The sequence below is a fragment of the Labrus bergylta genome, chromosome 15 (genome assembly GCF_963930695.1).
Source record: "Labrus bergylta chromosome 15, fLabBer1.1, whole genome shotgun sequence".
Classification (NCBI taxonomy): domain Eukaryota; kingdom Metazoa; phylum Chordata; class Actinopteri; order Labriformes; family Labridae; genus Labrus; species Labrus bergylta.
In genome coordinates this window covers 2,659,420-2,672,903 of record NC_089209.1, presented here as the reverse complement: position 1 = coordinate 2,672,903, position 13,484 = coordinate 2,659,420, and the positions used below count along the sequence as shown (strand labels likewise).

The 13,484-nt window shown below is 42.5% G+C and overlaps 2 protein-coding genes across 2 annotated transcripts; both read right to left on the bottom strand.

The window, feature by feature from the left end:
- Positions 1-983: 983 nt before the first annotated feature.
- On the bottom strand, positions 984-1,718 carry LOC110005494 (bifunctional protein GlmU-like). Its single transcript, XM_020660843.3, has 2 exons — positions 1,322-1,718; positions 984-1,241 (listed from the first exon to the last, which is right to left on the bottom strand). Exons 1-2 carry the CDS (start codon positions 1,391-1,393, stop codon positions 984-986), a joined length of 330 nt encoding a protein of 109 aa, XP_020516499.2. The 5' UTR covers positions 1,394-1,718.
- A 1,083-nt stretch (positions 1,719-2,801) lies between these two features.
- LOC136182788 (tripartite motif-containing protein 16-like) lies at positions 2,802-6,264 on the bottom strand. The gene has a single exon (XM_065964159.1). The coding sequence runs from the start codon at positions 5,409-5,411 to the stop codon at positions 3,738-3,740; it is 1,674 nt and encodes a 557-aa protein (XP_065820231.1). The 5' UTR covers positions 5,412-6,264; the 3' UTR covers positions 2,802-3,737.
- Between the last annotated feature and the right edge of the window lie 7,220 nt (positions 6,265-13,484).

Here is a 13,484-nt window from a genome sequence, read left to right as displayed (position 1 = left end):
TGATGTTTGATGAAGGCGATGCCTTTATTGAGTCTGTTCTGCGGTGACGTTCAGAGTTTTGCTCGCTCAGCACAGTCCCAACATCTGGCCATAAGATGTAACTTATCATTTCAAGACTTTTGCACCAGCAAATATGTGTGGCGACAAAGTTATTGCCAAATAAATAGTGCCAGTTAGAAATTAATTTATCACAATCCTGGTAAGGTGAAGTTTTTTTTGATATCGCACATTTCATTGTTTTTCTATACCAAAGAGGAAGGTGTGCATCTGCAAACGCTGGTATGAACTAAGACACATCCACACTTTGTTTTCTGATTTTGTATTCTTGGAGTTTTCTTAAAGGCACAGAAAGTTAAATTCCGCCACCAGGGGGCTCTCAATAAAAAACAAAAACAAAAAATGATTTCAAGGCTGGTGGGGAATCATGGGAGTGATTCTCCCTGCTACTCCACCCCTACACCCCTACACCCCCATTGAAACGAACTCAGAGTCGACCGTAGTCATGACGACCGGGTGAAACCGACCTGAGGAAGAGAATATGTTCACAGACGAGCTGATGTATCCGAGTAGGTTTTTATCACAGATGCTCATACAGCGACAGAACGGCAGCTTTCAGTAGCAGCTCACGCTTCCTTTGACGAAACATCTGCTGTTTCCATGGTAACACTAAACAGGTGTCTGTCAGGACAGGCCACCACCACAACACACGTCCATTACGACTCTACAATTATTTTTGTCTCTGGTTTTGATAACTGTTGGAAACATTTGTACTCAACAAAAAAACTATTATAATCAGGGTTTTGTACATGTTTTAATTCATTTCGATACTTTCAGCTGATGTAAGAAAATGTGCTTTGCTTGTGTTGTGAGCAGCTTCACACTTTGGACAGTTTGATTAAAAGTCACTCCTTCACATTAAAGGAGGGAACAGTCAGCAGCTGTTACCTGGTGAACCTGACCTCTCCTTTATCTCTCTCTCTCTGTCAGCGCCGCTGGACCACGAGCTCGGGGAAACCCGTCTGCTCGTCCAGCTCCGTCTGCTCGTCCAGCTCTCTCTCAAACTGCAGCTGAGTCGCCTCTCCGATCACCACCTCGGCCGTGGTGAACACCTCCAGACCTCCCAGCACGTGGCCTCCCACCGTGCCGCCCTCGGCGTCGGCCAGGCAGACGTGAAGGTGAGCGTCCGGGTTCAGAGTGCCGACCAGGGACACGATCTCATACCGCCCGCTCAGGTGGAGCACCTGAGGAGGACAGTTCATGCTTTTTGTTTTTTCAGAGACAAAACTCCAAGAGCATAAAGTCATGTGACTGTGAGGTATACCTCGTTTGTGTTTGATGCCGTGGCGTTTGCCAACCTGAGCGTCGCCTTGGTGACGCTCCCCACACAGCTCATGATGAACGGCGCCTTGAGTCCTGCTTCCTTCACAAACGCCTGCAGAGACCCCAGCAGCTCCTGACCCGGGCCAAAGCGGACCGCGTGGACCTGCAGGGGGGATCCTCCTGAAGGGGAAGTCTGCGACAAAAGGTCTTATAAGTCGCCTCGTACACGCCAATCCCTCTTAGAATCGATGGATGTGATTGGTTTTCCGGGCGGGTTTGAATCGCAGGAAGTCATTTTGTAAACAGAGTCTGTGTTTATGAGTCTGACTGCTCTGAGATCAGCTGGAGAACAACAAAGCTGCTCTCTTTAAAGCGGGCTTCAAAACATGCTGAAAAGAAACACAAATGTGTCTAAATCCAAAATCTCTCCTTTTCTGTTCAGCGTGTGTGTGTGTGTGTGTGTGTGTGTGTGTGTGTGTGGTCCATTCAGATCTCTAACAGGATCACTGTGCCAAACCAAACACCAGGCTGACCTCTGACCCCTGCAGGAGGAGGGGGAGGGGGAGGGACTCTCATGTGAGCAGACATCATTAAAGCTCTAACTGATCTGCAAGTTTAACAGAAGTGAATAAAGAACACGCAGGGAGGCGGAGCTAACATCACTTCACACGCCTTACGTCGACATGTTACCACCTTTACCACCAAACATCTCTTCATTTCCTACTTTTAAACAGTCTTATATTTGTATCTTCTTAAAGAGAGATGTAAGATGATAAATTGCACGGTGACTTCATGCGTCTCTGATCATACCGCCGTCCAGAGCAGCTTTGTAAACTTGATGAAAACACAAAGACAAACCTTTTCACAGGCTTTTCAGATCTACATCGACCCGTCTGGAGACACACACACATTCTGAGGTCCAAACTTAGATTGTTGACGTGCGGCCTCGCCTCGGCCTCATGGAAACAAACATGGCAGGGACCGGGAAGTTACAATTTTTAAAAACATTTTCAGTAAATTGATTTATTGAAACAGGTGGAAAGAGTTTGGCTTGATCTTAAAAGACAAAAAACACCCGATGTGTTTCTGAATCGTAATCTGTGATCACGTCTCTGCTCTTCATCTTAACTTGTTGTTTGTGAACTGTTTCTTAATCTTGTAATATTTATCATGACGTGTGCTGCTGCCCACTGTGGGCCACAGCCTTGTGATTCAGAGTGAGACTCATCTTGCACTCCCTTTCCAAAGTGACAATGCTCCTTTATGTTTTGCGTGTGTAAAAGATTGAACGTTCTTTCATTTTTTATAGCACTTTTAGTTGCAGTTTCCTGATCAGAACATTAAAGGGGACATATTATCCCCCTTCAAAATATAACATGAATCAAGCACCAGAGGAGCTTTGTGACCCTGTATAAACCAGCTCTCTCAAAACGCTCCGTTTTGCTGTGTGTGTCTCTTTAAATGCAATGAGCCCGCCTGAGTTCCAATCCAATCCAACTTTATTTGTTAAGCACTTTAAAACAAACACAGTTGACCAAGAAGAATGAATAAAATACATAACTGCTCACATGAGATCAAAGAAAACAGCATGTGAAATACAGAATCAACTTAAAAAACATAAAACATAAGTAAAATGAATAGGAATCCAAAAAAGAAATCAAATAAATAAACAGGTTGACGTCTTACTGTGTGTCAAAGGCCAGGGAAAAGAGATGGGTCTTAAGAAGAGATTTAAAAACAGGCAGAGAAGAGGCCTGTTTAACGTGCTGAGGTAAATCGTTCCAGAGTTTTGGAGCCCAGCAAACGCACGTTCCCCTCTGAGCTTCCGCTTGGTTTTAGACATCACTCCTTTATTTATTATTGACATTATTGATTTAATCAGGAGGATTACATTTTTAAAACACCTCAGAGGACATTTTTACATCACTTTGAATATGAACAACAACATTTATTCTGACTAACTCATTTCTTTAAGTGTGATTTTATAGATTTTCTACAAATGTACAAAGTGGTGAGAAGAGAAAATCAGCATGAAAGAAAAGTTTGCTGCTCTCTCTCTCTCTCTTCAGACTCCTGAATCAGAACAGAAACAATAGAAAATATAAATGTATGAAAACAAATAATCAAACATGGAGAGCAGAGAGAAGTTGATATTTATCACTCAGAGAAATGTCAGTTCAGGTGAACAAAAGTCATCCTGAGCAGTGAAAGAGTCCACGGCTAAACAGACACAGGAAGGAGTGTCACTTAAAGACACTCAAACATTTACAGAACAGACGAGAAGAGGTCAAAGTACCGCCCATAAAGTTTGATTGACAGGTGACCACGATCAGATCTCAGCAACGAGCGTGGATAAAAATCAAGTTGAAGATTTAAAACACAGCAAGTTAAACATCTGTCTCATTAATGACTTCTGTCTATTTCAGTTTACACAACTCAGCAGAGACTCCAGGATACCAACCAAACCTGAGTCCAGCATGTAGAGGCTGAGTGAATGTGGTCTGGACTCTGTGGAGGAGAGTCATGGTTTTAGAGATGCTGTAGAAGGACAGAATACCTGCTCTGTGATCCAGGTACACTCCTACTCTGGAGGACCGAGGACCTGAGACAGGAGTGCTGACATTGTTGTAATAAAAGTTACAACTGTCACAATATAACGCCCAAGATTTGTCATTACGTCCAAATACACACTCATTCCCTGCTCTGCTGATATTCTTGTATGTGACTGCTACATCAACTCCTCCTCCTCCTCTCTGCTTGACTTCCCAGTAACAACGTCCAGTCAGACTCTCTTTACTCAGGACCTGAAAACATCCAGTGAATCTGTCTGGGTGACTAGAATAAGGATAGATCTGACCTGTAAATGTTACTTTTCTGTTCCCATCAGATAATAACAGCCGTGTGTTTACTGTCTTTGGATCCAGTGTGATGTCACATGAATATTTTAAGAACTCAGCTCTGGTCTTGGGCTCTGGTTCTGGTTCTGGCAGTAAAACATCCACTTCAGTCACTGTCTGTGAGATGTTTGTCCATTTCTCTCTCAGGACGTCCTGTAGTTTATCTCTGACTTCTGACACAGCCGCTGTCACGTCCTCAAAGAACCTCAGAGGACGGATCTTGATGCTGGATGAGTGTGTAGATTCACTGAGTGGTGACAGTGAGGGGTAGTCGTGTAGAAACTGGTTGTGGTCCTGTGTGTGTGACAGCTTCTTCATCTCAGCGTCTCTCCTCTTCAGCTCAGTGATCTCCTGCTCCAGCTTCTCCTGAAGCTCTCTGACTCGACTCACTTCAGTTTGCTGCTGGGATCTGACCTGCTGCTTCACATCAGAGCGTCTTTTCTCCATGAGACGGATCAGCTCAGTGAACATCTTCTCACTGTTCCCCACTGTTTTATCAGCGGAGCCATTGATAGCCTCCACCTCCTGTTGGAGCAGCTTCACATCTTTCTCTCTGTCCTGGATTCTCTGCTGGATGTTTTGTTGACTCACCTCCAGCTCTCTCTGCTTCTCGCTCCTTTCTGCTGCAGCTGAGACTGTGTCATGACCTTTGTGTTCGTCCACAGAGCAGAGATAACAGATAGACTGCTGATCAGTACGACAGAACATCTTCATCACCTCATCATGACGAGAGCAGACGTTCTCCTGGAGCTTCTTGGAGGGCTCCACCAGCTTGTGTTTCTTAAATGGAGCTGCTTCATAATGAGGCTGGAGGTGTTTCTTACAGTAAGAAGCCAGACACTGCAGACAGGACTTACAGGCTTTCAGTTTTCTCCCGGTGCAGACATCACAGGCCACATCTTCAGATCCAGCATAGCAGTGATCAGCAGGAGCAGCTTGGAGTCCAGTCTTCTTCAGCTCCTCCACTAAATCTGCCAACATGGTGTTTTTCCTCAGGTCAGGCCTCGCTGTGAAGGTCTGTCTACACTGAGGGCAGCTGTAGACTGTCTTCTCATCCTCTGTATCCCAGTGGCTTTTAATACACTTCATGCAGTAACTGTGTCCACAGGTAAGAGTCCCCGGATCCTTCAGGAGATCCAGACAGATCGAACAAGAGAAGGTTTCCCGGTCCAGCTGAACTCCTTTCTGCGCCATTTCTCCTCTCGGTAACAACGACTGTCTGAGATTCACTTCCTCATAACTGATAACAAGTTTCACCTCTTATCTATAAAGCATGTGTCTGTGCATGTGACTGTGCAGGTGTTGTTGGTTACACCCATCCTCAAACTGTAGATCTAAAGGGGAGGGAACCAGGAGGTATGAGGACAGAGTGCAGCAGGCTGTGTTTGAGAGCAGGAAGAAGAGGGAGGGCTGATAGAACTACGATTCATTCCAGGAAGAGGAGCGGTTTGAGAGAGATACTTGTTTACAACAGAGAACATTTCTCTGTTAAAAACACTTCTCCTTTCAGATTTTAGATGAACTCTTCTTTGAATCGGAGGGTTTGGAGAAGACCACAAACAAAACCAGATATTATTTGTTAAGATTTCACTTCAGAGCCACAAAATGAGTCTTTCTAATGATTATCCACTTCAAATCTATTATTATTGTTTATTTTTTGAAGCATAAATACCAAATAAACAACGTCTCTATGCTTCTAAATGTGAGGATCTGATGTTTTTCTTGGTCGTACTTTATAGAGCAGTTAAAGTTTTTTTCTCTTTTTGGCTGTTGATGGACTTTGACTTTAACTTTGTTGTGACTTAGAGGAAATTCATTTAGCAGCCGCAGGTGAAAAAAAGAAACGTAACCTGTAGAAAACACACTCAGGAACACAGACTCAGACATTAGAGACAAGCAAACTGAGGAAGAATAGTTATAGTTATCTGTTTGAGTCAAAGGTCTGTATTAAACTCAGACATTTCTGTGAACACTTCCAGGGTTTTTCTGAATTTACAAAAAGTGAGAACATTAAAGAGGACATATTCTCCCCCTCCTCCACCTTTTCAAACAGTCCCCTCCTCCACCTTTTCAAACAGTCCCCTGTGGTCTAATTGAAACATCTGTGCTGTGCTTTGGTCAAAATATAACATGAATCAAGCACCAGCCTCGCCCCCTGAGATTTCTCCGTTGATGGGTCCATGGGTGGCGATACCAGGGGAGTTTCTTTTGTTTTTTACCAGAATCCCACTGTGACATCACAAGGAGAGCAAGGAGGAGAACCCTTAAAGCCTCTGCAGAGGTCCTAACATTTTATGACAATGTGAAGATGATGATGTGCCAAAAGCATGTGTAGTTTCATTCATCATTTTACAGATAAACAATCCTTGAAAGTTGAAGTGAAGCCTATTTCCTTATTTTGTGAAACCTTTACTAAAGTATAACAAGAGTAATGTTGTAAAGTTATGACTTTTTTCTCATAGATTTATGAGATGAGATGAGATGAGATTCAACTTTATTGTCATTACACATATACAAGTATAGAGTAACGAAATGAGGTTTGGCATCTCACCAGAAGTGCAAATAAGCAGAAAGTGCAAAAGTCTGTGCTATGTACAGTAATTACAAAATTTACAGATGTAGACAAAAAAAGTGAATTATGAGGTATATATGGATGGCTGGATTAATGGGATGCTATAAATATAAATAAATGCTATAAATAAGTAATGCTACAAAATAAGTGTATTTTTAGGATTATAATATACAGAATAAGGTGCAGTGAGCATGCTATACTAATAATATACAGATTAAGATGCAGTGAGCATGCTATACTAATAATATACAGATTAAGATGCAGTGAGCATGCTATACTAATAATATACAGATTAAGATGCAGTGAGCATGCTATACTAATAATATACAGAATAAGATGCAGTGAGCATGCTATACTAATAATATACAGATTAAGATGCAGTGAGCATGCTATACTAATAATATACAGATTAAGGTGCAGTGAGCATGCTATACTAATAATATACAGAATAAGGTGCAGTGAGCATGCTATACTAATAATATACAGATTAAGATGCAGTGAGCATGCTATACTAATAATATACAGATTAAGGTGCAGTGAGCATGCTATACTAATACTATACAGATTAAGATGCAGTGAGCATGCTATACTAATAATATACAGAATAAGATGCAGTGAGCATGCTATACTAATAATATACAGATTAAGATGCAGTGAGCATGCTATACTAATAATATACAGATTAAGATGCAGTGAGCATGCTATACTAATAATATACAGATTAAGATGCAGTGAGCATGCTATACTAATAATACACAGATTAAGGTGCAGTGAGCATGCTATACTAATAATATACAGATTAAGATGCAGTGAGCATGCTATACTAATAATATACAGATTAAGATGCAGTGAGCATGCTATACTAATAATACACAGATTAAGGTGCAGTGAGCATGCTATACTAATAATACACAGATTAAGGTGCAGTGAGCATGTTATACTAGTTTACAGATAATATAAAGAATATGGACATACTATGAACATACTATAATACAATACTACAGATGGATGAGAGATGTGTGTGTGTGACCAGGAGGAGTGGTGGGGGGATGATGGGTGTGAGGTGATATGCAGGGGAAAGGGGGGGGGGGGGGGTCAGCAGGGTGCGGAGAGAGAGAGAGAGACAGAGTTCAGAGTTCGGGGGGTAGAGTTCAGTAGAGAAACAGCTCTGGGGAAAAAGCTGTTCCTCAGTCTGCTGGTTCTGGTCCGGAGGCTTCTGAAGCGCCTGCCGGAGGGCAGGAGGGTAAACAGTCTGTGGGCAGGGTGGGAGGAGTCTTTAAGGATGCCATGAGCTCGCCGCAGACAGCGTGTTCTTTGGACATCCTCAATGGCAGGAAGTGGACACCTTGTGATGCGGACAGAGAGAGAGACAGAGACAGAGACAGAGAGAGAGAGAGAGACAGACAGAGAGAGACAGAGACAGAGACAGAGAGAGAGAGAGAGAGAGAGAGAGAAACAAAGAGAGAGACAGAGACAGAGACAGAGAGAGAGAGAGAGACAGACAGAGAGAGACAGAGACAGAGACAGAGAGAGAGAGAGAGACAGACAGAGAGAGACAGAGAGAGAGAGAGACAGAGAGAGAGAGAGAGAGAGAGAAACAAAGAGAGAGAGAAAGAAACAAAGAGAGAGAGAAACACAGAGAGAGAGTGAGGGAGAGAGAGAGAGAGAGAGAGACAGAGAGAGGGAGAGAGAGAGAGAGAGACACAGAGAGACAGAGAGACACAGAGAGAGAGAGAGGGAGAGAGAGAGAGAGAGAGAGACAGAGAGAGAGAGACAGAGAGAGTGAGAGCGTGAGTGAGAGTTTTGAGTTTTTAAAACTTCATTTATTCTGATAAAAATGTATTTACATTCTCATTGTTGGGATACTGTCACAAACTACAATATGTCACAAAAATATGGATTTATATGAAAACATCTGCAAATATGATTTCAGAGTCTTTCAAAGAAAAGAGTACACCATCATCGTCCCATATTTTTTCAAAAACATCCAGCTCTTCCATTTTAAAAGAATACTTGTGTTCCAACAATATTCGAGATTTAACAAGGTTCCGAAACACCACAACACAATCACATCTCTGTCCTCTTTCCATTCTTTCTTTTCTACTGAGATAAACTGCCAACTTGACCAAAAAGGAAATTCAGCAGCCGACCTTTTTTCTTCTTTTTTTTACTGTAAGAGAAACCAAAAATGAACATGAGGTCAGTAAAATGTTCTCCATAGGACATTAGGAGAGTATTCAGTATCCCAAAAAGAGATCTCAATCTAGAACACTGTAAAAAACAATGAAAAATTGTCTCTCGTTCAGAGCAAAAGGGGCAATTATCTGAGACAGCAGGATTCAACACAGAAACAAAAGCATTAACAGCCACAATTCCATGTAAAATACGTCATTGTAAATCAGCAGTACTTTTTGTTAACGGTGGTTTGTAGAGCATGCTCCATGCAGGTTTGACCTCAGATTTTACTTTGAAATACTTTCTCCATGGTGTGTCTGCTCTATCTTTAAGTTTCTCTTTATTTAACCCCTTGACACATCCCTGATAAAGTGTTTTCCCATTCACAGAGTCCAAAGGCATCCAAACCTTCCTGCTCTCTTCCAGAGGGCCCAGTCCTTCAGACTTTGACCTCACACACATCCTGGGAAAACAGTCACAATCCTCAGGTTTCAGTTGTCCGTTAAACCATTTCTGTAGGAGAACTCTGTCCTCTTCTGACAGCGCCTTTCTGAATTTCTCCAGCATCAGCCCGACCACTCGAATCGATCTGACCTCCAGTCTCCTCGCCACGGTTACAGCATTATCCAAATTAGCTCCAGCCAGTTCTAACAGATGTTGGACTGTAGTTATTCCTTTATTTGTCAGAGTTCCAGATGTCATCAGCGCCTCTTCCAATGAAGTGCCCAACCGAGAGCCCTTCAGTATAGGTTCCTTCAACAGCCAATGCAAGGATGTGTTTGAACCCAGACGCCCAGTTTCCAACAGCCCCCACATTTTAATAACACTCACATAAAATGATGGCAAACAACTCAGATTCAGCTCTGCACAGTTCATAAGAAACATGTTTCTTCCAAATCCTAAATGACCAACAAGACCAAAGATAAACTCAGCCACGTGTCTCCAGGGTAAATTTAGAGGTCCATAAAGAAAGCTTTGTAGGACCTGCAGTCTAAAAGCTGCCTTCCTACTTGCCAGATGAACCAATCCCTGTCCTCCTTCCTCTTTAGGCAAAAATAAAACACTCTGTGGTACCCAGTGTAATCTATCCCAAAAGAAGTTTACTATGATACTCTGGAGTTTCATTAACAGGTTTACTGGGGGTTCTAACACTGACAGGCGATGCCACAGGGTGGAGGCCACTAGATTGTTAATAATAAGTGTGCGCCCCCTATAGGACATTCGTGGTAAAAGCCACTGCCATTTCTTTAATTTGCCCTCCATTTTCTCAATCACACCCTCCCAGTTTTTCTGAACCTCAGACTGACATCCTAAAAAAACACCTAGATACTTGATGCCATGCGTCACCCATTTAAACCCATCAGGTAACCTTGGTTCATTCCCTCGCCATTTTCCTACTAACAAGGCTGTACTTTTACCCCAGTTTACCTTCGAGGAGGAAATTTCCCCAAAGCACTCTGTGATGTGAATAAGCTTTTTGACATCACTATTACCTGTTACAGCAACCATGATGTCATCTGCATATGCTGACAGATGCATGGGTATAAGATTCTCCTTTAATTTAAACCCTGTTAACTGTTTTCTTATCTGACACAACATGGGTTCAATGGCTATAGAATAAAGCATGCCAGACATTGCACAGCCCTGCCGAATCCCTCTATTGATATTAAAAGGAGCGCTTAAACCACCATTAACCTTCAATACACTTTCAATGTCACAATACAGAGTTTTCATCAAGGCAATGAAACTGGGGGAGAAACCAAAAGCCTCAAAGGTGTTCCACAAATACTTATGCTCCACCCGATCAAATGCCTTCTCTTGGTCAAGAGAAATCAGACCAAACTTAACATCTACCGAGCTAGAGACTTCCAAATAATCTCTAATGAGGGATATATTGTCCCTAATTGATCTGCCAGGGATGCAGTATGACTGATCAACATGTATTACTTGCTCCATCACTTTTTTTAATCTATTGGCCAACACCTTGGAAAAGATTTTATAATCTGCACAAAGCAGACTTACTGGCCTCCAGTTCGTTATTTCACAAAGGTCACCTTTTTTAGGCAGGAGAGTGAGGACCGCTCTTCGACAGCTCACAGGTAGTTTCCCTCCAGACACACTGTCATTTATGACCTCTAACAAATCGTCTCCCAAAGTAGACCAAAAACATTTGTAAAAGTCTACAGGGAGACCATCTATTCCTGGAGCTTTGCCGTTTTCCATACTCATCAGCGCCTCCTGCAGCTCTTGCAGTGTGAGTGGGCGTGACAGGTCTGCATTATCCCCTTCTGATAACTTTGGTAAGTCAGACAAAAACTGCTCTGACATCAGCACGTTCTCTCTGTACTCACTGTTGTAGAGGTTTGAGAAGAAGTCCACAGCTCTTTTCCTGATTTCAGCTGAGTCAGTGAGATCTCTTCCATCAGCAGATCTGATACAGTGGATGAGTCGATTCTGACCATTTTTTTTTTCTAGATTGAAGAAAAACTTGGATGGAGCATCCATTTCAGAGATATTTTGAAAACGTGATCGGACTAACGCCCCCTGTGCTCTTATCCCCAGCAGATCTGCCAAAGCAGCTTTTTTGGATTTGAGTGCCTTAATGTGGCCTCCATCTCCTGTGGATCCACTTAAAGTCTGGAGTTCCACAATATCAGTCTCTAGATGTTTTATAGATTGTGTGACCTCTCTTGAGACATTAAAATTGTACTGATTACAAAACTGCTGAATTTGTATTTTACCAATATCCCACCATTGCTGTCAAGATGTAAACTGAGATTTCCTAGACTGCCACTTTTTCCAAAAAAAATTGAAACATTTTCTAAAGTGACCGTCATTTGTTAAAACCGTATTAAAATGCCAATATGCACTTTTTGGTTTGACTCCATTTATAAAAACATTTCCGATTAACAAACAGTGATCTGAAAAACCCACTGGACACAAGAAACAAGATTTGAATATTTGTAATTGGTGTTCAAAGCAATAAAAACTGTCTAACCTGGCTAAAGAGATGTAATTATCTCTAGCATGTGCCCATGAATACTGTCTATTGTTCCCATGTTTGGAGCGCCACACATCCGTCAGTTCATACGTTTCAATAATACGTTTCAAAACCTTCCTTGACTGAGCATTAGGTTCCATATGATTCCTGTCCAAATCATCAACAGTGCAATTAAAGTCTCCTCCTAATATCAAAAAATCAGTTGAAGCACATCCTGAAAGGGTGCTGGCTAATTTGTCAAGAAAAAGACATCTTTCAGTTGGATTTACTGGAGTGTACACATTTAACAAAGTGAGCGTGGATTTTTCATATGTGGCAGTCACTTTCAGTAACCTGCCCTGAACGACCTCCTCTGAGTCTACAGACACCGGCACAAAGTTCTTTGAGAAAAGAATTGCCACGCCTGCACTCAAACTGCTCTTATGACTCAAAAATATATTTCCATCCCATTCTCTCTTCCACTCAACTTCATTATCATTATTACTGTGAGTTTCTTGAGCAAAAGCAATATCAATGCACTTAGTTTTTAAAAGTTCATAATACATAGTTCTCTTTTTAACATCTCTTGCTCCGTTAAGATTTAAAGATGAAATTTTGAAACTACTCATAATGAAACACACACTGAACAGAATGGAAAAATATGCAGAACATACTGTTTCCTGCCCTTTACTTTTTTGCTTCATCAGTAATTAGTGTCTTTACCTTCTGCACCAGTTTTCTGAGGCGGTACACCTCTGTGTCTTTAAGACAAGTATCACCCTTCTTTCTCATCAACCACTTTGAAGCGGCAACAAACAAAGATCCATTTGGAAAAAAATCATCCACATTAACATCCCTCTTTCCTTTAGTTAATTCTAGGAAACTACGGATTTGCTCAAGATCATAACCATTGCTCTTCTGACCATCAGGGATAGATGAATCAGAATACTCTCGCTCACTATCCGAGTCAGGGAAGTCTTCTGAATCACTTTCTTGCAATCTTGTCTTTTCCTTTATTAAAGGCATTTTCTTTGGTGTCGCTCCTTTAGATTGTGCTTTCCTCTTTAGTTTTGGCACTTTAAACAAATCTTCATCACCTCCCACTGTTTTTTCCCCAACATCATGTATCACCTCATCAATGTTCCTTTGTTCCAGCTCCTCTCCTTCTACACTAGTCTGACTCTGATTCACAAACGCTTCAGCAGAAGTGGTTGCACACTCTCCATCCGGTTGTGTTTCAGACCCTTCAGCTGGTGTCTCCCTCTGCACCCCTTCACTGTCCTCCTGACCCCCCCCCCCCTGCACCCCTTCACTGTCCTCCTGACCCCCCCCCCCCCTCTGCACCCCTTCACTGTCCTCCTGACTCCCCCCCTCTGCACCCCTTCACTGTCCTCCTGACCCCCCCCCCCCCTGCACCCCTTCACTGTCCTCCTGACCCCCCCCCCCCCTTCTGTACCCCTTCACTGTCCTCCTGCCCCCCCCCCTCTGCACCCCTTCACTGTCCTCCTGCCCCCCCCCTCTGCACCCCTTCACTGTCCTC

Excerpts from the sequence above, each read along its gene's own strand:
- LOC110005494 (XM_020660843.3), bottom strand. The coding sequence starts at position 1,393 with ATGAGCTGTGTGGGGAGCGTCACCAAGGCGACGCTCAGGTTGGCAAAC. Across the intron at positions 1,242-1,321 it reads CGGCATCAAACACAAACGAG|GTGCTCCACCTGAGCGGGCG; the intron begins GTATACCTCACA and ends TGTCCTCCTCAG.
- LOC136182788 (XM_065964159.1), bottom strand. The coding sequence starts at position 5,411 with ATGGCGCAGAAAGGAGTTCAGCTGGACCGGGAAACCTTCTCTTGTTCG.